Source organism: Drosophila miranda, chromosome XL (genome assembly GCF_003369915.1).
Source record: "Drosophila miranda strain MSH22 chromosome XL, D.miranda_PacBio2.1, whole genome shotgun sequence".
Taxonomy (NCBI): Eukaryota; Metazoa; Arthropoda; class Insecta; order Diptera; family Drosophilidae; genus Drosophila; species Drosophila miranda.
The window spans coordinates 24,466,228-24,493,162 of NC_046673.1; the positions used below are offsets into that span (position 1 = coordinate 24,466,228).

Sequence of the window (26,935 nt, forward strand, 5' to 3'; positions counted from 1 at the left end):
AGGATTAATCAGGATGAACATGAACATTACAAAACATGTGCAACAAAATAGCAATAGACACAATGCTTTGTAAACCGTTAGAGTACTTCAAATATATATATATACTTTGATACTTAGGATATAGGGAAACAAAACGAAACAAAACAAAAGTAAAGTAAAGTAAAGTAACGTCAAGTAAAGTAAAGGACAGTAAGGGAAAGAAAAAACCTTGTAGGTTTTAACAGAACTGTTTCATACGAATTGTTCGTGTTTTTTCTTTGCTTTTTGTAAGCGTAATCGATGTTCGTGTATGTGTTGCATGTTGTGTGTGTGTCTTGTCTTTGATGTTGCGTGTGTACCCCCATTTTGTGATTGTCCCAAGTGTGTGTTCCAATCCGCAACCCGCAATCCCAATCCTTTCATGGATTTCAAGCGACAAAATTTACATAGTCATAAGCAAAAAGTAAAACAGTAAAAAATCAACAGCGAACGAAAGTGCCGCGTGCCCAGTTGGTGTGTGGATGCGACAGAGAAGAATACTTTGAAGATCTTTAACTTAGTATTTGATATTGTGATAGCCAATATGAAGAGGAGAGGGGAGGAGCAGAGATCAACATACCAGCTCCCCAACAACAGCAACAACAACAAGAAACAACAGGATGTCTCAAACAAAAAACAAACAGACTATTAAGACGAGAATGAGAGTATGAGTAGGAGAAAAGTGTTTAAATGGAATCCAATACCGATACTATGCGATACACGTCATGAAGAATGCTATTTATTAATGCTAGAAAACGTAGAAATAAGCCATGGGTATATATATATATAGACTACATATACCACATATATGTATGACGAGTAGGACAAGGCCAAGAGATCGTCAGATCTGCAGATCTTCAGCAACAGAACGAAACCGATGAAGGGTTTTCATTCTAGAATAGATTTTAAATGTTTTTGTAATGTTAGAAGCGTGTTAGAAGAAGGGAGCGTGCGCTGCGCTACTCGCTTTTCGTTTTCAAACTGGGTTTTTTTCCTTTTTGTACACCAGTTGCCGCCGCCCAAGACTACTGCTACTACTACTCGATAGAACGTACGTACTAGGAGGGAGAGACAGTGAGAGAAGTGAAAGCGAATATATATGTATATTGAGAGAGAAAGAGAGCAAGAGAGAGCGGGAGGTAGAGAGTTTTGTACAATATAAATACTAGCATTATAGTACATTAAGTCTTAAAAATGCGCATAACAAATGCCTTCAATTGCGCCACGAGCAAGTAACACATTAACCTTTGTTGTAAATATATACATTACATTATATACAAGATATATACATACATATATTTACTACATACATGTAGTTCGGTAGTTATCCTAGTTGGTGGCCCCGCGCCCGCCCCGAGCGGAGCGGTACACGCATAAGCAGAAGAAAAACCGTTTGTAAAATCCATTTGCCCCTAGTGTCTAAGCGGGAACGCATTATGATATGATATATAGTATATATGATATAAGGAAATAGATCTACACAAAAGCGTTTATACATACAGATTTATATATATACATATATCGGAACATATACACACACACACACATATATATATATCTATATATATATATATATAGAATATAGTACATATTTTAGTTAGTTTGTGTGTGTGTTTTTTAAACTCGTAAACCACGTAGTAGACGACCCGCGCGTAGTATCAACAAATTACAAAGAAAATATAGAAACCTAGAAACAAGTATAAGAGGAGGAGGAGGAGGACAAAGAGGAGGAGGAGGAGTGTAGAAGGAGGAGTCCTGCGCTTCCTGCGCCCCACTGCCACTGCCGTCAAGTCAAGAATCAGAAACAGAAACAGAATCAGAATCATAGGAAGAACAAATAAATACAAAACACACACAGAGAGATCAGATCCGAGTGATATGTAGAAGATGATCATCCAACTGAATGCGAACCCGCGCTGCGCTGCACACAATCAAAAAACAGACACCAAAAAAAAACCCAACAAGTTAATTGTTAAAGTAAATATATTAATATATGTGTAAAAAGAAAACAAAAACAAAACAAAAGCGATTAAGAAGTACGAAAAACAAAAAACAAAAAAGATTATGCAAAAAACGAAGAAAAAAAAAAGAATAAGGTAAAACAAAACAAAACAAAACAAAAACAAAATACTTAAACATACTCAAGTCACAGGGCTCTGCCGCCGTATGCCTTTGTACTTTTAATGTATGGAACAATCGATTACGTAACGATTACGAATACGATTGCGACTACGATAACGGAACCGTAACATGACGCTGCCTTCGCGCGCAGTCGCCGCGTGGTGGGCGTTGACGTGGACGCTTGACGGAGGAGAGCCGCACAGTGCGCGGGCGCAGCGGAGCCGCAGAAGAAAACAAAGTAAAAGCCAGGAAAAATAACAACACACAGTAGCCACCAAAAAAAAACAAAAAAAAGTGTAGAGTTTAGAGAGAGAGAGAGCGAGAGAGAGAGAGAGAGAGCAAGCTTGCAGTTTCTGTTTTTATTATGTGTTTTATTTTTTATTATTTTGTAAACCGTTTTACGATTTAAGTACAGTCAGCAGCGATGAACAAAGCCTGGGGAGAAAAGTGGGAGAGAGTGAAAAATCGATGTTCTTTTCGATTCATGCATGGCAAGCGATGGCGAAGATGGAGAGGAGAGGAGAGGTGGTAGAAGGTAGCGAGAGAGCGAGAGCATATTCCAAAACTATTTGTGATTACAATTATATATGAACCGAAATAGAGAGCAACCACAAAACGCATTAAGCATTACGCGAATCGAGAGTTAGCCCCTAGCCCCCTAAGAGCCTTAGTTTACACAAACAACGCTATATAAATACAAATCTTTATACATACATAGTTATATATAGTATATATACGATCATACTGACACATACACATACACCAACAACAACGCATGCGACCCGTATATGACAAGGAATTAGTTAAGGATCAACCGATTGTAAATTATATATGATGTGTGTGTGAGAATGAGAATGAGTGTCTCCGTCTAATGTCTAATGCAATGAATGAGGCCTCAGGATCATGATTAGAACATGGAAACTTTGCTAAAAAACAGCGTTTATATATTACTATGCATATGAAAAATGTAATATCAAACAAAAAGAAAGAACAGGGAAACCTAACAAAAAAAAACCACAAAAAACAAAGCAGAAGCAGGAATGCAAGGAGTGCAAGAAGTGCAAGAAGCGTTTAAGCCTAGTTAAGTCAAGTGTAAACCAAGCCTTAGTAAAAACTAGTTCTAACACGACAACAACAAAACAGAAAAAACCATAAAAACCAACAAAACAAAAGAAAAGAAAAACAGCTAAAAACTATGGGTACGAGTAATATTAACAAAATGATTATGATGATAATGATTACGAATAATTATAGCGATTAAAGATGAATGATGATCGAAAGACGATCGAACCGTTGATAACTGATTGTATGTAAAATAGAGATGCGCTGATTACTGATGACAAAATCGATAAACGATTAGGCGATAGAGCAAGACGATGATTTGTGAGATGAGATACCGTTTTTCATTAATTTTAACGAAAAAAATACACCCTCTTAAATAAGTATATTGTATACATTTATCCATTGCATGATACAATTATATACACGTTTTTTTTACTACTATTACGATGATTATTATTATTAATTATTATTATATATATATATATATACATATATATTTATATATGCATATATTTGTATTTGTATTGTATGATTATTCTAATTTTTTTCCACCAATCTCTATCTCTTATATTTAATTTAATTCCCCCCTTATTTTTTGTCGTATGTCGTACCCCCTAAAAAAAATCACAGCAAACGAAAAAAAACAACAACAAACACCACTGTAATTAACTAAAAATACTTTGCTTGAAAGTGTAAAATAAATTAATTTAAATAAAAATTATGAAATTAAAATGAAAGAAAGTCTGTTTGTTTTTTATAAGATATAGGGGCCCATACCAGACAGAGGGGCTCTGCTGCATAATGCGTCGTGATAGCGGGTTGGATTGGTGGGAGTATAACTTAAGTGGTTCATCCACTGATTCCACCAATCAGTTGATTTCTATCGGAATATTAAATTAAGATTATATAAGGCACGGCACCCCACACCACACCCCTCTGATAACGGAACACACAAAAATGGTAGTAGCAGGCGATTTAATGCGAATATCATTCTAAATCCAAAGTGACACAATCCGATAAGGGATACCGTGGCACAGAGGGTGAGGAATAAACCGTACGATTCGCTGATTTACAGAGAGCACTATAAAAAGTGTGGTGAGGACCGCTGATTCACTGGCCGCCAATTGATTTACTGCACTTTGGGTCTCACTTACTTTCCTCCGTCAAACGATATTACCAGGCGGAAGTCGGGGGACGAGACGGGAGGAGGTTCTGTTCTGCACTGTTCAGCTGTTGAAGATCAAAGTCCAATACGGTTTATAAAGACCTGGGAATTATCCGTTTGCCGGTACTACTATCAAGTATCAATATCAACCCGTGCCATCGTCATATGAAACATCTATAAATAATGTGTCGAAAACACTTTCAAAGGTTTCAAGTGCCACCGCAATTGACGTTCGTTTCGATATGTAGTCGATGAATAGTCGAATCGAGTCGAGTCGGATCGGATCGCATCAGATCTTTGATAGCCACAGGAGGGAAGCACAGCTGATGCCTTCAGTGGGGGTCGCAAGTCCAGTCCACAACTCAAAAACTCAACAATGGAGGCAATCAATCGATGGGGCGACCTTGCAAGCGATTATCTTCAAAACAATAAAAACACGAAAGACCCCTCTTTCTCTCTCTCCTGCTCTTAGTCTTTAATCTCAAGATTCTCAAGGTGAAGATGAATGAAAAGAAAATGATGACCAGACATTCTTTATTCTTTATGGCTATTTCCTGAGCTCGTAAATCCCAAAACGAATCCGCTTAATCACAGCAAAACCATAGCCAAACTAAAGGCTGTAACCACGTTAATCTTCCGATAAGATTGACTACACGATGTGGGTATTAAAATGGAAAAACTGAAGGACCCACCACCCAGCTAACGTCTCTTTTTGTTGTTCCCACGACACAAGACCGTCCACCGGGCACTACCGTCCATCCATAGTCCGATCGGATCGGAGCGAATCGTATCGGACAGTGGACAGTGGAATTCCTGAAGCTTTGCACTCGATTTCAAGTGACTGTCACATAAATTATCGATGTGCGAATACCAGCGACGCCAATAGTCGACTCACGCCGTTCACACTCGTCCCTAATGGAGGAGCGGCAAGTGCCGTGCCCCAAGTGCTCCCAAAGTGGATGGATGGCCCGGATCAAAGATACCGTCCCCACCAATTGACTAATACAATAAATGTCTCTGATTATCGATTTTTGTTGTTGCTTATAGCCCACACCTGAATGGGGTGATATGATTTGATTCGACTCTATTCACTTCCTATATGCATACGGTAAATATCCGAGTATTATTATCATTTTTGTTGGGTTCCTGCGAATCTGATCGACGATTCTTGAGAAGTCTTTTTCGATGAGGGTTCTGTTTCTAGGGTAGAATATTCATCACTTAATTGATTGATTTTCCATTGAATTTATTTTTCTATTTCATAAAATGATAGTTTAATTTTCTATCTTTGTGTAAATCAATCCCTACTTTCAGTATAGAATACCATCAGTTTCATCTATATCCTATCTTAAACTATTCTTACTTGAGTATTTTAGCTTATACCATTCCATTTTATGAAGCCCCTATTGAATATCCATTCTACCACATATCTCTACAGATCCCTAATCTTTTGTATTGGTTAATTTGTATGATATTTCTTCTGAAAATGGTCAATATCAAAGATTTCTATAAAATAGTAATTTAAATATCCTCTCCTCGGGCCTTCATTCTATTACTTTGTATACCATCCCATCGCATTCCGTTCTATTACTTTTCATACTATAAAATTCCCTTCCATCATTCTTGTTCCTTTCTCTTATAGCATACATTCCCTTACGAGTATCTCCTTCTATTTCATCCCATCTTTACCTTCTTCCAAAGCCTCTCAACCCCACCCCCTTTTCATATCGGCCTTGAATGTGGACTACCCTCGGATTTGCCTAATCACGATATCTGCTAATATATCTCTGGCCAACCGAAATTATCCGATAATTGTCTGTTTCGCGCGTTCAAAGTCCCAAAAAATTTTCAGTAATTTAATTAAACCAAATCTCGGTATGGTTCCGTCATTGGATCGGTGGTCGTTGGAGCCATTGCCATTATCGTTGCATGAACTGTCTGCAATCTTGGCCCAGAGATCTGGCGATTACTATTTTTGGCTTTGACATGAATTTATGGTCGCCAGGGACCGTCCATCCGTTTGTCCGTTCGCGCAGCCAAATCCGCCGGCTAAATCCATGCCGGAGAACGGAGACCGGAGACCTACACGAGAAACGACAGGCCAGGCCAATAAGAACCAGATAAGACAGCACCTTGATAATGTGGAGCCAATGCAAGCCAATTGATTAGGAGACGCGTTCTATCGTCTTATCGTTCGGTGTGCGGCTAAGAGAGAGACCGGTACCCCTACCTGTACCTGTATCTATGTTGGAAATATTTATAGATCCCAGGGGCGGCTGGTGCTTGGTCATCGCCGGTGCTGGTGCCCGGTGTCGGCGACTCAAGTACCCCCACTCCACTCCCACTCGCACTTGCCCTGCCCACTGCCCACTGCCCACTGCCACAGTCACAGCCACTCCCCCGCCCAATCGATAGCCTATAAAAGTCACCGATCCCGCCGATTGCCACTCAGTTCTCCATCCTTCCGCAACGCTGCGCGCTCGCGTCGAGTCGTACGAGCAGCAGTTCCACGAGATCGCAAACAGGATCCACACACTCCCGCAGGATTATGGGACGTCTCCATGTCCTGGCAGCAGCGCTGCCGCTGCTCCTGATTGCGGCGGTATCCGCTGAACCTTCGAACAACGACCTCCTCAGCGGCTACTCCACGCCAATGGAGGGCAGCATGGCCCACAAGTTCTTCGCTCTGGCCGCCGACCAGGCCATCCTTGCCAATGCCACCACCAGCCAAGTGTCGCGCAGCCAACGCGATGGCGATGATGAGGAGGATCATCCCGTGTACGACGACGATCTGTGCGACCGAGATTTGATCCGCATCCGGGACGCCATCGCCAACACCGAGGAATGGGCCCTCGAATGTAAGCTGGAAATGTGATGTGTGATTTGTGTTTTGTGTTTTGTCATTTCAAGACATACGCAAAGTGAATGGACAGCAGTATCCAACGTATAAAGATGCATGCCATGCTGTAGGCAGACCGCGCAGACCGCGATGTCTCTCAATTTTGCTCTCACTGAAAATCGATCTTCCTCTTCGTATTACTCATTGATCGTTTTCCGTAGTTCGTAGATAATAATTTCAATGATAACAATTGTCTGACATTTGGAGCTTCATCAAATGAATGTCCTATATCTATATTCTTTCCTGCATGCTATCGCCCCTTAGTTCGCGTTTCCCCCTAGGCACGGCTTGCTGTTACTTCTGAGTCTTCCAAATCTCATATTTCATGTATCCCTTATAAGATTTCAATGAAGAGCATACTCTGTTCTCTCCTTCTTATCCCTCGTTTATTACCCATTTTAATGGGTTCTTTCCAGCTCTACCTCTTTGCCCATTCATAAATCCATTTTTGCCTCGTTTTCGCCTTTACGATGGGCTGTAAATTCAATTTTTATACTACCCTTAATCATCGCATAACAAATCAAAATTTGATTTTCCCCATTCTTTGGGTGGCAATTTCCGGCGATAAGATCTGGTTAATGGCATTCAGGATGGGATTACGATAAAGATCTCGAAAAACAGAAAATAAGTCCTTTTCTAAATGGTTTCCATTTGCATGCATTTTGCAATCATTCGATTCGATTCGATCGTATTTCATGTTCTATATCGATAGAGTACCCCGCCGTCCAGTAATTGTACCAAAGAGTGCATTTTATGGGGTCTATAAATCAGTGAACGTTATGCAAGAAAACACCGGAGGAGGCACCTTCTGGTTAATTGCACAATATAATCGTAGAAGTTTTGTGAAAAACCAGAACCTAATCTCGCTCCTGGCTATCGCTGCAAATCCCCAATGCAGGCGGGGCCATCGATATCGATAAGCATGGCGATATAGTCCAGATTTGTCCATGGTCTTTTGTGTGGGGTGGGGAGATTAAACATGGAGACGAAGACGACTCACCCTCTGTTCTGTTTCTCTTTGCAGTTCCTGACACTTGGGGCCGCCTGCCCATGGGCCTGTTCTGGGGCCACACGATCAGCATGGGGCAGTACGAGGAGTGCGTGGCCGCCACCAACACCTACGGGGACGAGATCCGCGGGCAGTACTGCCTGGCGACCCTGAACATCACCATGTTCTACAAGGATGTCAAGAAACGAGGCGAAGAGTTCCAATCATCGCGCATCAGCTACAAGCAGACCGATCCCGAGATCTTCGAGCTCGGCATCTGCATTCCCAGCACCTGCAGGCCCAAGAAGACGGATGCCCTGCTCAAGGATGTGATCAGCCACTTCTATGGCGGCGATGTCGTCGCTATGGATGTCGATATGGTCACCCAGACCCGATGCAAATATGATGCCCCCATCACACTGCGAGGCATTGATATATTTGCCATGTAAGTGATCGATTTTTAGATGGGACAATAGAACAGAAGGGAGAAGAGAGATTTCTCTGTGATTTTATAGATTTAGATGGGAGGGAATGGTGAGATATACATACTAGACTAAAACGGATATAAAACAGTTAGGATAAAGTATAATTATTATGCGAAGCCGAAGGGCCACCGTTGTTGCGATAGAGAGATTTCTCTGTGGAACAGATGTTGAATAGGTAATCCAGAATCAGGAAGTTTTGGCAAAATGCCAAATCAAAAGTGGAACTGAAAACTGAAAACAATAGGCCCATTTCCAGATAAGATAACAAAGAGAATTGAAGTACCGTTCTTGGACTGTGATAAGAGTCTACCTTAGAGTAGAGTAGCTTTTCTAATTAATTAAATCAATCAATGGAGTGGAATTGATTGTGTATTGTATATTTATCCTTCATTCCTTTCGACAGCATCTTCTTCTCGACGATTGTGTTCTTTATGATTGCCAGCAGTGTCTACGACTACATACAGACCCGCAAAAAGGGTAAGGCAATCATCCACATCATACCCTAGGGAATTCTCGTGCTAATGAATGATCTGGTTTTTTTTGTTTTGATTTTATTGTTGTGTAGCTCCCAAGAGGCCACTTCTGATCGCCTTCTCTGTGCTGCACAATGCCCCGAAGATCTTCACGGTGAAGAAGGTGAACAATCCGAATGTGATCCACTGTTTGAACGGCCTGCGTTGCTTCAGCATGATGTGGGTAGTGTTCGGGCATGGCTACATGACCTTCTACGACCTGCCGCACATCAATCGGAATAAATTCTACACGTGGGTGGAGACCCCCTACTCGATGCTCGTCCAGAACGGATCCCTTTGCGTGGACACTTTCTTCTTCATGTCCGGTCTGCTGATGTGCTGGGGCGCCTTCCGTGAGCTGGAGAGAACGAAGGGCAAGCTGAACATACCGATGATGTACTTCCATCGGTATATTCGGCTCACACCGGTGGTGGCCGTTGTGGTGCTGTACATTATGTCGCTGTACAAGTACTCCGGCGAGGGACCCATGTGGTTCAAGCTGGGCACCCAGGACAAGCGCTGCGAGGACTCCTGGTGGGCGACGCTCATCTATATCCAGAACTATGCCTACCCCTATCACATTGTGAGTGTCGTGTCCAATCTCTGAAACTGAAGCTCTGAACCTCTGGAACTGAAAGTCTGAATCTCTCTCTGAATTTCTAGTGCGTGTCACAATCCTGGTATCTGGCTGTCGATACGCAGCTGTACTTCCTCTCGCCCCTGTTCCTCATTCCGCTGTGGAAGTGGGGCAAGAAGGCCCTCATACCCATCTCGATCTTCGGTCTGATCTGCCTTGCCGGAACCTTTATCACCTTCATGCTGGAGGACTTCACCCTGTTCCGCGTGCAGGACGATCATGTGGATCTGCGGCAGAAGATGACCTACTATCCCACCCACACGCGCATACCCACGTGGCTGATTGGCGTGATCTTCGGCTATTTCCTGTTCACCCGCAACCGCGGACGCCAGATCCCGCTGGCCAAGGTCTGGGTGGTCATTGGCTGGACGGTGGCCTTCGGCACCATGCTGGCGGATATGTGGGGTCCCTACTGGCGCATCCTGCCCGAAACACCCAACTCGCCGCTGATCGAGGGCGCCCTCTTCGAGCCGCTCAGCCGCTCCTCCTGGGCTCTGTCCATCGGATGGATCGTGTGGGCCTGCTACAACGGACACGGTGGGCTGATCAACGACTTCCTCTCGTGGAGCTTCTTCACAGGCTTCAGTCGTCTCACCTACTGCATGTACGTCATCCATCGCATCGTCCAGCTGGTAAATGCCGCCCGCCTCCAGACCGACACCCATTTCTCTAACTATGATGCGGTAAGTTTTTCTTTCTCTCTGCTCTCTCTGCTCTCTCTGCTCTCCCTCATTACCATTTCGAATCTCTCGCTTACAGATTCTTCGCTGGTGGCATGACTTTGGCATCACCCTGACGGCCTCCATATTCGCGACGCTGGCCTTTGAGGCCCCCATCCTGGGCATCGAGAAGGCCATCTTTGGTGGCTCCAAGGCGCCGCCCAAGAAGCCCTCGCCCGGCGATCTGGCTAAGAGTGCCGCCCCGGAGGTCAAGGAAGCCGCGCCTACCGCCTCTGACCCTGCTCCTGCCCCTGTCAGTGGAAGTCCTGCTACAGTGGAGACTGAGGCAGAGATCACGCCCTCGCCCGGAAGCACCACCGAGGAGCTGTCAAAGGTTTAGATCCCCTGAGCAGGGAACAGTGAAACAGCAAACACGAACCAATTTTTTTCTTGTATTTAGTTAGTTTTATTTATTAAAAAATATTAAAAAGAAATATCGTTTGAATTTGGCGCCAGTCACACTGTAGTGCAACCATCCGACACTATCGGTGTCTTCAGTTTTGAAAATTTAGCTTGTCATCCATGGTATATAAATCGATCATGAATGGTCTGTAATGGTACTCTCATGAAATCAGTCAATTAAAGGTCGTACAATATAAAAGCTGAGCAAAATATGCTTGTGACGTTCACCGGTAGTAGAATTTTGCACAGAATATCGATGTAGTAAACAATCGAAAACGATCTTGGTATATTAAGGTTGCCCTTGCCTGTCATTGTATTTTATGGTCCGCCTTTACATGCCCTGCGCTCGTACGTGTTCGGTTGCAACTGCAAGAGCTAGGCAAAATGACGTAGTCGGGGTGGTATGGGATGTAGATGTTAAACGGCGCGAACAACGGATGACGGAGGTTTCTCACACTGGCGCTTCCATGGGGTTTATATGAAAGAGAAACGGGCAAAAATTCCTGAAACGTACACAAGGTTGTCGCTTTTGGTAATTACCTAAAAATGTAGTTAATATATAGCAAAAGTGTACTTAGCGCGTAGTTACCATGTCAAGAAATGAATTTAGTGGAAATTGCTGTTGACCGGTTTTGCTTAAACCTTATTTTATAAGCAATGCAATCAAGATGCAAACTTAAATTTAGCTATTCTTATAGGAAACCGTTTTAATAATCAGATAAAATTATGAGTTCTGAGCTGAGGGTCTTAGCTAGCTGGTAATATTCAGCCGAATATCAAAAAGGATGGAATATTATGGAACTTGAATACAAATAATTCGTCAGTATATTTTGAAAATCGTCACGTATTTTCGGTATATTTCTGAGGGTCGGACCGTATATCTTATCGATAAATCCTCACACTGTATGCGGTGTAAAAGTTAAACGGCGCGAACAACGACAACACAACAGTGTTGTTGTTGTTGAAACAACACACAAATAAAGCGAATTTTTTTCTAAGTTACGAAAAGTTATGATTATACCGCAGAAATATTTTCGCCAAAAAGAATATCGCCAACAAATATAATATCACACAAACATATATATCAATATTCAATATATCAATAATGGCGTCGGAGGCAGAACAACAAGAATTTGTAAGTGTTGCTCGAAACAATATTAAAATTTAAAATTGTTATTCATTTCGAAAGGGTACAATTTAAATAAAGTGATTCGCCTGCGTGGCTGCGGGGGTAAATATGCCTGCTCCAAAGCGATGTGCAGGCGTTGCCACAAACAGAACACAAAAAACAACAAAGGAAGGAAAAGACTACACCGAAATTTTTTGCGTGCGTGTTTTCAACCTGTATTTCTTTGCTGGTATTTGTGTGCGTGAGTGTGCGGGCTTAGGAGTGTGGGTGTGTGTGGAAATTTCGTCAGAGTGGTGCAGGCGAGTGCGTGCGTGTGTGTGTGTGTGTTCGTGCCGCTATTGCATCTTCGAGTGCGTGGTCGTTTGTGTGTGTGTGCCTGTTTATGTTTGCCAACACGTGCCGCCTCCTGCCTAACCAGGCATCCCATACCTCCCACACTCTGGAATTCCAATGCACCGCAATTCCAATTCCCATTCCCATTCCTGTTCCAGTCCCAGTCCCAGTCACCCCACCCCTCTCCTCTTTCGATCGAGGCAGTGGCACACTGTTATCAGCTTATAATCGTAACTGTAACCCTGCTGCCGTGTGTGTGTTTTTTCGTGAGTGTGTGCCAGTGTAAGTGTGCGCGGGTCTCGCTTCATTAGGGAAAGTGATTTCCGGGGCTGTGTGTTGCAAGCAAGGGCCACAGAAACCAGTTTCGGCCAACAGGCGGCAGAGGCCCAGGAAAAACGCTTTCCCTTTGCCAAATGCCTTTTGTGGTGTGCTGCTGCTGTTACTCTTTCTTCTGGCCCGTCTGTCTCTCTATGTTGGCCAATTGTGTTACCATTCCGTTGCACAAATCTTTGTGCCCAATCCCTCACCCACACACACACACACCCTTGAACATACAACACGAACATGGAAACAGGCAGAAAAACACAAAAACACACACAGACAGCTGTTGGCGCGGGTTCATTGTTTGTTTAATCGCCCCGCCAAAGGGTATGGAGAAGGGGGGCGGGCATGCAAAATATTCGGAATGAATCTTCGTTGGAAATACATTCCCCTCCCAAATCAAATTGCTTTAAATATGTAAACCCGTATTCTCAGGGGACGGGGAGGGGGAGGGGGACGTTTCCAATATTCGCCACATTTTGGAAAGATGTTCTGTTTTATAGAGATACACATCTACATATGTATGTACGTACGTAAGAAGGAGAGCAATAGAGGGTATCTCACAGTCTTATGTACAGCTTCTGTGATTGTTTTTTTTTTTTCTCTTTGCTGCGGAAATTTACTTAGATTTTCCATTTCCATTTGCATTTTGCCCGAAACGAATCGGAAGCTCTGACGCTGAGGCTGGTTGTCTTTTGTTTATGTTTTTTTCACTGATAATTTATTTTTGTTCCATTGAAGTGTTCCCCTCTCTCGGCCAGCTTTTGCGCAAAAACCCCATAAACTGTTGCCTCCCTAGTTCTGTGGAAATCTTGTGTTTGTATTTGCATCTTGTATCTCTGGCCCCGAAAATGTTCATTCATTTGAATTTTTGCAAAAGGTACAACAATGGGACGGGAGCGGAAGGCAGGGAAGGGGGGGAGTTATAAGGTTTTTCCGGAATAATGATTCCAATTACAGAGTTCCGTGGAAAACGATTGCCATGCGGATGGACTGCCTTCCTTGCCTTTTGCCACGTTCGTTCTTTCGGGTGACCCAGAATATCATACGGTAGAATATAATACGGAAACCCTCTCTACACGGACCACCTGTGGGGGAATGTGGGGGAGATTTACCTTTAAGAAGGAAAACCCATACATACTAAGACTCGTATCTTTCACATTCTCGACTGAATATTTATCTTCACTCGTGCATGGAATTGTATCTCATGAATAGAATATTCAATTAACTATCTTTTTCTCACTGGCATATCCTTTTCTTGATTATGTTGTGTGTCATCCAGGGAGGGCAGGGAGCCTCCCCTCGCCCCGCCATTCCCGTCATTGTATTTGCATCAATTTGCGCTTGTTTCCGTGTGTGGCGTGTGTGTATGGGTATGGCACACAGCACAATTGATTTCGCTTGAATTGACATTACAGACTACAAATTGTTGCATTTTCATTGTTGCACATTTGCCAACTTTTGTGGATGCCACCCCACGCCCCACACCCCACAGCACACCACACGCCTGCCTGCCCCACTGTCTGTTTGCTCAGTGCATAAATCAAATTGCTCATAAAAAGTGCAGACACTCGGGCAGCAGCAGCAGCAACCACACTTCAGCCATCGCTGCCTCTGGCTCTGGCTCTGGCTCTGGCTCTGCCCCTCTTTGTGTGCACACAAATAAATTTATTCTGCGTCGTGTGTGTGTGTATTCCACTAAATAAAGCAATGGCAGGGCAGTGGGGGGAGTCCCCCTCTGGCTCTGCCCCAAAAACTTATGAAATATTTGTATCCTGGTGCTGTGCACTGGCTGCCCTTTTTGGGCTTGCCCTGAATTTATTATAGTATCCTTACGGACGGGATGGTGGATGGGGGGGGGGACACAGTACAATGACCCACGGGGTAGGCACGGGGCATGGAGCATGGGGCATGGCAGTGGTACAGCCTGTTGCTGTGCCCTGAGGCTTCTTCTCATTTCTTTTCTTCCTCATTTGCGTTGATTAAGCCGCAAGGGCTGCCACCGCAGATAGCAGCAGTGGCAGTGGCAGAAACAGCAACAGCAGTGGCAGCCACAATAACTTTCATTAAAAACAAAAAAAAGGCGAATAAAAGTAGCAACAAATAAAAAGAGAATGAGAATGAGAATGAGAATGGAACACAAAACTGCGTTGTGGAACGAAAGCACACACATGCGGAGGCAGCCGCACACACACTCGTCCATCCGTATCCATATCCGTGTGTGTGTGTGTGTGTGTGTGTGTGTGTGAAAATGGGTCAGGCCCAATGCACTCTTATCAACAGAGAAACACCAGAGAACAACCCACTAACAAACAATCAGAAACAGCAGCAGAACCACAAAACACCCGAACCACCCACCAACCCACCATCCCACCAACCCAACAGCTATCCGAAACGGAACCAAACCGAAATCAAAACTGGAACACAGTTGGACCCTGCACCCTGGACACGGAGAGAGAGAGGCAGAGCGAGAGGAGCCCTGGAGCTCTAGGCCTATCCTATCCAAAATGAAAGAATAAAAGGGGACCAAATGCAGAAGACTGCAGAAAAGGATACTGTTTACTAGGGAGGGAAGGGAGTGTTTTTCCCCAAACAAAAAAAAAGAAAAACCCTTAAATCCAGAAATCCAGAAATATGTACCATGAAATATATAGCTTAAATTATAACTTAAAGATTACCCTGTTTGCGGTCACGCGGCCCTGGAAAGATATCCAACTAAATTTTGTTATACCCGATACTCAAAGAGTATGTGTACATAGATTGTGTAGATTTGTGGTGGAAGAGGATTTAGTGTGTCGGCTCCTGTGATATCCTACTGAATCATTTTGGCACCCTACCACCCCACAAAAGGCGAAAATCAACCACCCAAGATACAAGAAAACCGAGAACGCAGAATCATAGAGAATGGCCATATCTACCAGGTTGTCGAATCTGGAACAGGTCAGATCATTATAGTAGCCAGAGGGAAGAACTGAAATTGCTACCTGAAATGGCTAGGCTACCCCCAGCCACGCGCCTACTCACTCTCTCTCTCTCTGTCTCTGTCTCTGTCTCTGTCTCACGCACTCTGCCTCGTGGTGTTGGTGTGCGAATAAGAAGCTCACATATAGTAAGACGTTCCCGCTCCTTCTTTGGGGAAAAGTCATCCCAACAAAAAGGGGGGTTTGTGAAAAAGAAACTACTCTACAATCGACGCTATCGTGGGAAATGTTCATTTATACAAATTGTAGTTTAAGGCATATCTTGATTGCATTACAATTAATTGTTATAGCCAGAGCAACAGGGCCGCCTTCAGGCTGGAGGTGGAAGTATTGCTCCTTCTTATACTAAGTGCCTCTGCATTCGATTATAAATTATGCTTAAATATAGAATATAGTCTTTAACGATGCTTGTTGATTGCCTATTTAGAGCGCAGCGTACGAGTGCTCGTGTGATTACAATAGAGTAGATATACTATGTGCAGTAGCTACATGTACATACATATACTTGCCAGTGTATTCGCATTTTGTGCACTGCAATATGAACAGTATGCACGGGTATGTACTACATATATGGTATACTATATACCATTTCATAGTCGGAAAATGCGTTGTAGTGCTCTCGCCCTCGGGGAAACTTCTTTCGGGGCTATACCCCAAAGAAAAGAGCTACAATTATTTCAGTGCAACAATAGTCTGTCTGAAGTCTTTGTCCATTTCTGGTTTCTCTTCTGTTTTATCTTCGGGGATCTTTTGTAGACTAATTCGAATTTAGAATCCATTCAACAATCCCCAATGCATATCCAATCCAATTCCTTGCAATCTGAATTCTGAATTCTGTCTGGGATCTGTTCGAAATGGGGAGGGGAGGACAGTGCCTGGGCCGTGGCTATATTTATAGTTAATTGAACTCTATAAGCACTTTGCCGGCCACAATTGGCTATCAAATGTCGCCGGTCGCCGGCCACCCTCTCCCTATCCCCTGCTCTGCTTCCGCCTGCAATTGTTGGCTATAGCCTGTTGTTTGGGGCCTCTTCCCCAGGGAGGCGCCACCAACGAACCACCCACTTAATGGACATATTGCTTCCGAAGTGGGTCAAATATATGCCGCTTGGTGCCTGGTGCCTGGTGCCTGGTGCATGGTGCCTGCTGCCTGGATGCCTGCTGCATGGTTTAATCACGGCAGGGATCTCTCCTGGTCCGAAGTTTATTACGATTTTCCCTTTATTTATGCATAATTGAAGGAACTATTGCGATGCGATGTGTGGGCGTGGCAGTGGGCGCTGTGGATAGTGGATGGGGGATGGGGGATAGGGGATAGGGGATAGGATAGGGCAATGTATTGTTGTTTTACCATCATTCCTCTCTTCTCATTCGCTTCTATCCCAATCCGTGGCTTCTCTGTGGGAGGTTGTTGAACCCCCCCACACACACACACACACACACACACACACACACACACATATGTATGTACGTGCATGTGTATGGGAGGAGGGGCCTCGACCGGGCGAGTGGCTCTCAGAGAATCGCGATGCGGAGGCTGCCGCTGCTGCTTCTACTGCTTCTGGCATGGATTTGACGTCGTTGGCTTCTTGCTGCTTCTGCTTCTGCTTCCGCGATGATGCCCCCCCATCTCTACCTCAAGCAGCAGTAGCAGCAGTGCACGGAGAACAGTAATTCTTGTCTAAAATAAATAATATTTTATCTGATAATCTCTCGTACAGCAATCCTAACACAAAGGAAAGGTTCTCACTGCAAAAATATACTCCAAAAATGATGAAAAAATCCAACAAATTTATCAATAAAATCATGTGAAAGTAATCGATACTTCAGAAAGTCTTTGATTTTGCGATAAAACAATGGCAAGATGCCAGAAACTTGTCGATACTTCAATAACATGATGTATTAAACACTAGAAAGTCATCGATTTGGCGATAAATCGATGAAAGTGGAAGCGAAAGCCATAATTCTTTACTTCATTCGATTATCTCTTTAAAGGCGCCTCGAATTCTGCCTTGTCTCTCAAATATTTTTCCATGAAGCCTCCGCCCCGGCTGTGTGCTCTTAGGTGTACTTTTCTAGTGCCCACTGTACTACCATCGCTGATTTGCCTGCAAAGTTCTCCTTCGTTCTTTCTGTTTGGCTTTCTTTTCGGGGTCGGTCGGCCGGTCTCTTTTTCTTTGTATACAAATCTGTAGTTTCTAATGCGGGGTCCCATTGTCTGGTGGACTCTTCATTTCCGCCTCTTCTTGTTGCTGTCGCCGCGTGCTCAAGTCTCTGTTGCAATATTCTCTCTCTCTCTCTCTCTCTCTCTCTCACTCTCGATGGCATTTGCAGTCTAGTGCAGGGCTAGAGAGTAGGGTTAGGGCTTCGGCCTGACAATGACGTGGACATCGCATCACATCACATCACATTCTCTACCCAAATCCCGATCCCGATCCCCATCTCATCTCATTCTCAATCCCATCCACAACACTTTCCAATGCCGCGGGGCCTGGCGGTAAACCAGAAAGCAGCACAAAAAGAGCCCTCGCTCTTAGCGAGAGGCGAGAGTATAGGGCATTGTGGCTATATATGTATGTATATGTGTATATATATTTTTTGCCTTTTTGATTGGTTTGACCGATTTACATTGTGCAAAAGAAATGAGTTCCAAGTGGCAGGGGGGGGGGGGGGGGGCAACGGAGCGAGGGTGAGCTTAGATCTAGCTTCGCAGTGAAGAGCTTTTTCATTTTTCTGTCTGTTGGCCTACATGCTGGTCCCCCCTCCCCTCAGCGGGCTCTGGGGCTGGCTCTAAGTTTCTTTTGACATTCCATTCGGAGGTCTGGGGTCTGGGGTCTCTCTGTCCATCTCCGGTGCACACACACACACACACACACACACACATTTCTGATAATTAAAATGGCAAACATTCGCCGCAGCTTCTGCTTCTGCTCCTGCTTTTGGCAGAATGCCCATGGACCTAACGGGACACATTATGTTGCATAGAATAAGCGAAATTGGAAACAAATCTGGGCTCTGAATGGCGTGGCCACTCAACGAACCTGGAACGACTAGGAAGTAGCTCTCTCCATACCTACTGCTCTGTCGTGGGTTCTATAATATTTGGTACTACTTTTAGTCTAGAAAATGCATGGGAAGATCATGGGTAGATCTAAAGGGAATCTCGGGTCTTTGCTTTGGATAATAAATGTATTGGAGTGGTATCCATTAGTTTTACGATATCTCGACTAGAACTAGATTGGATTCGATCTAGTCAGAACTGAGGAACAGCCTACTCTCTCATTCTCTTCGTCAGACATCTCCAGTATGTATCCTTCTGTGATTAGTATCTTCGCTGGAAAGCAAGAAGTATCTGAAATTGCTTCTGAAAGTTCTGTTATGAGTCGAGAATGACATAATAAGTAGAGTGGTGCTCCACGGTGGTCACGTTCCAACCGCCCTCGGAAATGTGTCGCATCATCGGGCGGTCGGTCCCCAACCCCAACCCCAACCGCACCCCACTCCGCCCCGCCCCTCCTCCACTTTGAAAGTTGCGTAATCGAGAGCTGGCGTTGCGTCGGACAGCAGCTCTACTAATCCCATTTTGGGGGAGCACTTTCTAAGAGGCACGGAACGGGGGCAGCACAGCACAGCACAGCACAGCACAGCGCGCGTCGCGTCTCGTCTGTCCTCTAATTTGTGGATCAAAACTCGTTTTGCTGCAGGGCTGGCTGCGAAATGTTGTGTGTGCTGTGGAAAGAAAGAAAAGAAATGAGCATAAATGATGTGATTTCTTTTCGATGCGAGGCGATGCGATGCGCGGATCTGCTCTGTGTAAACGCATCGAAAAGAAAGTTTTTCTTTTGGCTTTGAAATACTCGCGTCCGTACGCGTCGGGCGTACATGCTTGGATGGAAGCTTGGCAGCAGCTTTTGTCTTGTCTCAATGTCACGCCCCCAGGCCCCACCGAGGCCACAGAGGCCCCAGACAAAGACAGACAGACAGACAGCTTCAGCGGCAAGCATTTTGCTTACAATAATCGAGCGCAGTGCCATAAGAAAGCGTAGTAATAATCGTAATAATAAACAAAATAATGGCAATAATCATAAGTATGAGCGAGACAAACCCCATCCCGTCTCCGAAACTCACTCTCCTCGTACACATGGATGTGGATGTGGGGATATGGGGATATGGATGAAGAGCACAAGTGAAACTTTTCCAGCGACACTCGAAACTGTGGCGAAATTTCTTAACACTTTCCCATAAGAAGTCATAAAGGCAGGAGAGCGAGCGCGCGGTAGAGAGAGCGAAGAGAGCAGCAGTGGAAAATAGAATAAATTAAATTACGAGCACAAAAGCTGTTCAACGAGCCATGCCCTGCCCTTGGGAGGGGCTTAAGATTTTAGCAGTTGTTTGTGCAACAGGAATACTTATGGTATTCCAAAAAACTAATTAATGTACTTGTAATCAAATAAATCCAAAGCTGAGCCACAACTGTTTATGGAAACAGCTGTTTTATAGGATTAGAAAACATATGAACAGATGTGTTTTGTATGCGAGCCTGTCCTACGGCTCCTACGGGAATACCATCAACAGCGGCATCCCCTTACAAGAATCAATCACTCTCTCGGCTCTCCTATCTCTTTCTCCCTCGCCCAGCTCCAGCTCCACCGCTGACATTGAACTGTGTCAGTGGCAGTGGCAGTGGCAGCGGCAGCGGCAGAGTGCACCAAAAACAATGAACAGCAGGCTGTCGGCTGTAAAGGGGCGGTCGGGCTGCTGCTGCGTCGGCGCCCGCCGCCTCGTGTGCGCGATCGCTCTCTTTCTTTCGCCTTACTCGCTCGAGTCGATCTGCCCAAAGTGCATTAATATAAGGTGAGGCTTTTGAACCACTCTTCGAGTCGCATATCTTCTTGCCACTCTCTATGTAGATATGTATATACCCTGCACCATGTGTGCGAGTGGCTAACCTTCCATCAATACACCTTGGAGCCGAGAGCCTCTGCTCTTGCGCAGCAGCGACGCGACTGGCTTGGCACGGTACGGTAGCGGCAGCGGCAGCGGCAAAGGCGATGTTGTTTGTGCCGTTGTTTCATTGTTGTTTCGGTCGTCGCGTGTTCATCTCTCTCTCGTGTCTTTTTCTTTTTCGGGGACCATCACGCGCCCTCTTTGGTTTCACGTTTTCCACTCACGGGAGGAGAGAGCATGGCAATATGTTCTAGTTATTAAATATATCCAATTTTATTTATTTATTTCACTGTGCTGGTGCGTGTGTGATCAGTGTCTCGTGTGTGTGTGTGTGCCTATGTAAAATGTAGCAAAATGCAGCGACGCCAGCAGAACAAGTACCAGCGGGAATCTAACGACGATTGCAGTGACAGCAATAACAACAACAGCAGGAGCAGCAGAAACAACGGCTGTCATCAGCGCCTCTTCCTGTGCTTTGCCAAGGTCTGTGTGTGTGTGTGTGTGTGTGTGTGTGTGTGTGTGTGTGCTCTCTCTTTCTATCCGTCGTTAGCCATGCCCATGCCTCCTCTTATTTACTTTCTAAGTTTTATCTTCTCTCAGTTTGCTTTTTTGCTTTCGCCTCCCCTGCATCCATCTTGTCCTGCCCTGCAACTCTCTGCTCGTTTTACTTTTTTCGCTCGCTTCATCGGGCTGCTGTGTGCTGTGCACTGTCCCCCTCTAGCTCTTCCGCTCTCCGGCTCTCACGCTGTGTTGCTACTGTTACTGCTACACTTCTGCTGCTGCTGCTTTTGGGCTATTTATAGACTAACTTTATTAGTTTTTGCTGTCTTCTACTTCTCCTTTTTCGCCTCATCTCAAGTCCCAAGCTGGACTTTTAGCTCCCCCTCTCCACTGTCGGTGCATCTCTGCTTCTGCTTCTACTTCTGTAGCTGCTGATGGGTCTTTGAGGTGCTTTCCCGCTTTGCTCCTCTGCCATGGAGGAGAAAAAACTTTGATGTTTATTAGGGGTATTCATGTTAACGGAGTACATATGTAGAATAATCCCATCTTGTAACCCCATGGCTGTGCTGTGCATTTCCATATGAAAATATCATACGTTTCTTGGGTTAAAGAAATTTCCATAAATTTGTATACACTCGTATGTAAGATCCGGTTCCATAGCGGTTCCAGCAGCAGCAGCTGTTTGGCTCGGCTCTTTTGTCACTTTCTGGGCTCTTTCTTCTTTTGCCAAGTTCCGTTTTTGGCTTGAATTCGGATTCGGATTCGGATTCAGATTCCGATTCCGATTCGGACACACAGATTTAATATGCAAATGGGTGTGGAAGACCATAAACCGTTTGAGCATCATCGCAGCAGCGGAGACGGAAAGCGCAAACTGCGAACAGAGGATTCCTCTCCCCCTACCCACTAGCCTCTCTTATGCTCCGTTCGGTTCCCCAGCTTTTGCCCTCTTCTCGAACCGACTCTCAATTGGCAACCGGCGACTGCCTGCCCCTCGAGCAGAAGCGTGTTAAACGTGGGCTTAAAAAAATACCCATTCGCATTTCCAAAGCATTTCCAATGCGAAAGTGTGAAAGGAAGTCCCCCTATCCCCTGTCCCCCTGTCTGTGCCCTCCACTGTGCTAACTTCTCGCGCTGTGCATTTCCTGCTGCTCTGTGGCTGTAAATAGTGCGGCCAATATTCATTCTCCGACAACAATCTGTCAGCAATATCCTGCATCCTGGGCTCAGTGAAACGAGGAAATTGTCTGTACAAAACACTTAAAAAGCCAGGAGCGGGATGAGTAATGGCTATAGCAGCAGAGAGAGGATTCTGTGGATCACCCGAAGCTTAAGCTATAGGTTGTTCTCGGTGTTCTTCCATTTTTCCATTCTTCATCAATCACTACGATTAAGTATCTTGTATCTTTCGCCAAGCATAACTGTGTCTTATGTCTGTATCTCTCTGGAGAGTGTCTTTCCAATCGCTGGCTGATCGTTGGGTTTCAGAGCAGAGCCAGAGCCGGAGCCAGCGCCAAAGAACTGCTGTCATGCTCCTCGAAGTCCGTTAAAAGTCTCCATCCATCCATCCATCCATAGCTCCATATCGCGATCTTCTACTATCTCTATCTCTATCCAAGTCTCTAAAGTTTTACAGTTGCTCAGAACCGAACCGAACCCCAGCGCAGAACGGAACGGAACGGAACTGATGTCGCGTTTTGTGCTTTTACTTTGCATGATGCATAATGGTACAGTTATGAGTGGATGCTGGAACAAACAGAGTGATAGAGATGAAGAGAGAGAGAGAGAGGGAGAGGGAGAGATGGCTGGAGGTAAAGCAGGGACAGGGGTAGAAGTAGAGGTACTCTTGTTGTTGCTCTATTAACTTGCTCGCGCTAGTGGCTAAGATATTTACGAGATCCGAAGCAGAATGAAAACTACTGGAGAGAACCGGAAGTGACTGGTGACTGGTGCCTTCCCTTCCCTCACCTCCTCCTTCCCCCCTACTCTACAGACGAATCTTTTGTTTATCTTTTGGTGTTTTTTTTTGTGAATCAAATATCGTTATTTTCCTTCTGTGATATTTATAGATTGTTTGGGGTTTGGGCTACTTAAAATTAGCTCTGTTTTACAGGAGGCTTACGCTGAACTGGAACTGGTTCCGAAAACAGATGTTTCCCAAGTAGGTCTTTCTATGGACTATTTTTGTTTATCATCTCTCTGATATAATCGTAACCAAAAACGAGGGGGAACGTTGTGAGTTGCTGCGGAGACCGCAACTCTACAGTTATGCCCGATACTAAGTCAGTATGGCTCTCCTCCGGCAGACGCAGCTAATATTAAACGACACGACAAGGAGTGCGTGCGAGAGAGACAGAAAATCAGTCTGAGCGTGACGTCGGGCGCTGCGTAGCCAGTGGAAATTGATTTGTTCCTTTTGGCTATGAAAATGATCTGATCTGATCCAGATTCAGCAATCTGATATATATGATCATTATCTATGATTCTGCGTTTTTAGTTTTCTCGTATCCTCAATATTGTGGATGCAACAGATTTTCGTCCTTTGTGGGGGCGGAAGGGGGTGGGGCGAAATTTTGAGATATACGTTTTATAGTGAGATCTAACAGGAGTGCGGATACCAAATTTGGTTACTCTAGCCTTAATAGTCTCTGAGATTTGTGAATATCCCCAGATTTGCATCCTTTGCGGGGGCGGAAGGGGGTGTGGCGAAATTTTGAAACAAACTCGTCTCGGTCCGATATATTAGGAGTGTGGATACCAAATTTGGTTGCTCTAGCTTTTATAGTCTCTGAGATCTAGGCGCTAATGTTTTACTCTAAGCAAAGCCGGCTATGCTACGTGTGTGTTAGAGAGAGACAGGGCGAGAAAAAATGAAATTGTTTTCTTGATTCTGGCTATAATAATTATACGATCTGGTTAAGATTTTGCACTCTAGAAGATATAGTCATCTTCTACGATTCTGCGTTTTTAGTTTTCTCGTATCGTCGAAATTGTGGATGCCACAGATTTTCGCCCTTTGTGGGGGCGGAAGTGGGCGGGGCGAAGTTTTGAAATATTCTTGTAGCAGTGACATATCACAGAAGTCTGGATCCAAAACATCGTTGCTATAGCTCTTATAGTCTTTGAGCACTAGGCGCTGAAGGGGAAGGACAGACGGACAGACAGACATGGCTCAATCGACTCGGCTATTGATGCTGATCAAGAATATATATACTTTATGGGGTCGGAAACGATTCCTTTTGGACGTTACACACATCCACTTTTACCACAAATCTAATATACCCCAATACTCATTTTGAGTATCGGGTATAAAAAGGAAAGGACAGAATCGGTAGTTGGAGGAAACTCAGGTTCCAGTTCCAGCCGCAGTGGAATATGACCTCCTCATTGACCCCTAGGCCAACCGAGGGATGACACATCCCATGTCTGCCCCTGCCCCCAGTTAACTCGAAAAAGCGTACAAATTCAAGCAGCATTCCAATCGCACCTCCAAAGACTCCAATGACAGGATCGATCCGACTGTGTCTCCAAAAACTGGAAAGATAAAGAGCAGTAGAGAGGAGGTGGGAACGTTAGCCAGAAAGAGGGAAACACCGCCATTCCATCATCCGATGAATGGGATGATGAGGCCCCCGCGATAACCGATAATGTATTCCGTTGAAAGAAGGAACGGAACGAAACGGAACGAGAGAGATTAATGTGAAAACACGCGAAAGTGAACGAAATGGACAAAAAGCGGTGACGCATCAACGTACCACTCCCCTCAGCACTCCTCTCACCTTCCGTTCCGTTCCGTTCCGCTCCATCCATCCATCCATCATCTCTCCATTCGGGCGATCGAAATCCGCTTCGGAGGAATCCCACCCGCTCACAGTGGTCGTCGTCGTACAAATACCGATGAAAATAATATCTAAGGGCATTCTTCGAAGTCCCAAGGAGCCTCGAAGATAAACGAAAATTGAAATTCACACGAATACAATTTGATCGACAACAGTCGTAGCTATCTATCTATCTATCTTTTTGTATCGCTTGTCGAACAACTAATCAAACATTTCAGGGGTTTTATCGCCCATCTGGGGCCACTGTGCCCCGGCTGAAGGGTGACATATGGTAGCATCAGCAACAGCGACGGTGGCTCACGTCTCACGCATGACTCAAATTGTTGGTATGCCCCTCCAGCGACAACCTGGCGTCCGTCTTCTCTGCCGCTGCCGCTGCCTCTGCCTCTGCCACCGCTGTTGCTGCTGGCGTCTAATGGTTCTTCGAATTGCCGCATACGCAGCTCTGCCGCAGTGCTGCTGCCGGCAACCCTTTAGCCAACGAAACAGCCAGAAAATAGCTGGAAAAGTAACCCAGAATGAAGCTTAAGCTTTAACCGACTTTTTCTGCTATAAAAAGCTCTACAAAAGCTTCGACGCCGCAGCTTTGCTTCAGAGAAAGCTACGCATAATCCGACCATTAGTACAATTATGTTTATAACTGAAAAAGCGATCTGCCTCAATAGCAAAAAAGATTCCATGATCTGGCTTTAAATCAGCCAAAACGGCATCACTGCTGCTGCTGCCAGCGTAAGAGTGTATTGAGCCAAGCGCTGCAGCTGCAGCAGCGGCAGCAGCAGTAAAAACAACAGCAACAGATGGAGTAACGCTGCTGCTATCAGCCGATGACGACGACGACGACGACGACTGCGATCGGTCGTCGTCAGTAATGGGGAAAGCTTTGAACACAGCGGAACGTCGCGAATAGAGAGAAACAAGAGAACAAAATAAATTAAAGAACAGCCAGGGCAAAGCAAAAGAAAAGCGAAAGAGGAAGTGATAAGCGGAGGATATATTGTGTTGTTTTTGTGTGTGTGCTTTCGGTTCTTAACTGGTGAATGATTTGGTACCGATCCTCTGAATAAACCCACAGATACGATAAAATACGATACGATGGTCCATCTTTACCAGCGACGTCGCAGCCGCGAACAGGTGGGTGGAGTGGAGGGGAGTGGAGTGGACAGGGGAACCGGAGATCCGTTTCATTCCAGGCGGCACGCGTCATCCGTGGAAGTGGAAGTGTGCATCTGTGTGTCTGGCGAAAGAGCGTCGCGTCGCGGATGGCATACGAATTGTCTAATTAATTTCCCATAGAAATTGCGCATGAATGAATGAAAGAATCGAAACGTTTATGGAATTTGTACCATGCCATGGATGGGGAAATGTATCTACACTCTTATCAGAGAGAGAGAGAGAAAGAAAGAACGATAGGGAGAGAACCGTGTAAACACCCACTGTTAGGAGAGACTCCAGCGAGAGAGAACGGGAGATGGCACCATTCATTTTGGTGCTTTGAACTGCTTCGAAACGAACGGGTATCGTTTGGATGGAGAACGAGGTCAAGAGGTTGCTGCTGAAACTTGCACTTTTTTTGTGGCCCACCGAAAAAGAAGAACTCTACGAATGATATAAATGGAAGAGAGCTCGAATGACACGCAACTCTGCTCGTAATCGAAAATTAATATTTTGGATTCGCAGAAAGATCTCTGAGAGAGATTTTCGATTGGGAATTTCCGATAGCATTCCCTGGAACGAGCACCCAGTACTTCCAGGAATGCTTGCTCCAGTACACCAATGAATACGGGGGGTAATAAATATAGCACGTTAAGGAGCTGCGACTCGATAGGGATTGTGGGCCAGTGCTTGATTAGCACTACTAATAATAAACTCTTATACC

At 44.9% G+C, this 26,935-nt stretch overlaps 2 protein-coding genes across 4 annotated transcripts in view; both read left to right on the forward strand.

Annotated features, from left to right (window-relative positions):
* The first annotated feature begins 6,803 nt into the window (after positions 1-6,803).
* On the forward strand, positions 6,804-11,040 carry LOC108165034 (nose resistant to fluoxetine protein 6). The gene is made up of 6 exons (XM_017301070.2): positions 6,804-7,224; positions 8,290-8,698; positions 9,142-9,215; positions 9,304-9,833; positions 9,914-10,570; positions 10,647-11,040. The coding sequence occupies exons 1-6, from the start codon at positions 6,915-6,917 to the stop codon at positions 10,944-10,946; spliced, it is 2,280 nt and encodes a 759-aa protein (XP_017156559.1). The 5' UTR covers positions 6,804-6,914; the 3' UTR covers positions 10,947-11,040.
* An 872-nt stretch (positions 11,041-11,912) lies between these two features.
* Positions 11,913-26,935, forward strand: part of LOC108158724 (tyrosine-protein phosphatase non-receptor type 9) — a 33,079-nt gene continuing 18,056 nt past the window's right edge. Inside the window, exon 1 of one of the 3 annotated variants that reach the window (XM_017291297.2) lies at positions 11,913-12,143. In XM_017291297.2, the coding sequence (XP_017146786.1) occupies positions 12,114-12,143 (30 nt within the window). In that variant the 5' untranslated portion in view covers positions 11,913-12,113. Of the gene's footprint in view, positions 12,144-20,819; positions 21,203-25,955; positions 26,191-26,935 lie in introns of those variants that run through there. The other 2 variants (XM_017291275.2, XM_017291286.2) reach the window with 2 other exon arrangements.

What these genes read in the sequence shown, in the direction of transcription:
- LOC108165034 (XM_017301070.2), top strand. Translation starts at nt 6,915, where the DNA reads ATGGGACGTCTCCATGTCCTGGCAGCAGCGCTGCCGCTGCTCCTGATT. An exon ending in GGCATTGATATATTTGCCAT is followed by an intron (nt 8,699 to 9,141) that starts GTAAGTGATCGA and finishes TCCTTTCGACAG; the next exon opens with CATCTTCTTCTCGACGATTG. An exon ending in CATACAGACCCGCAAAAAGG is followed by an intron (nt 9,216 to 9,303) that starts GTAAGGCAATCA and finishes ATTGTTGTGTAG; the next exon opens with CTCCCAAGAGGCCACTTCTG.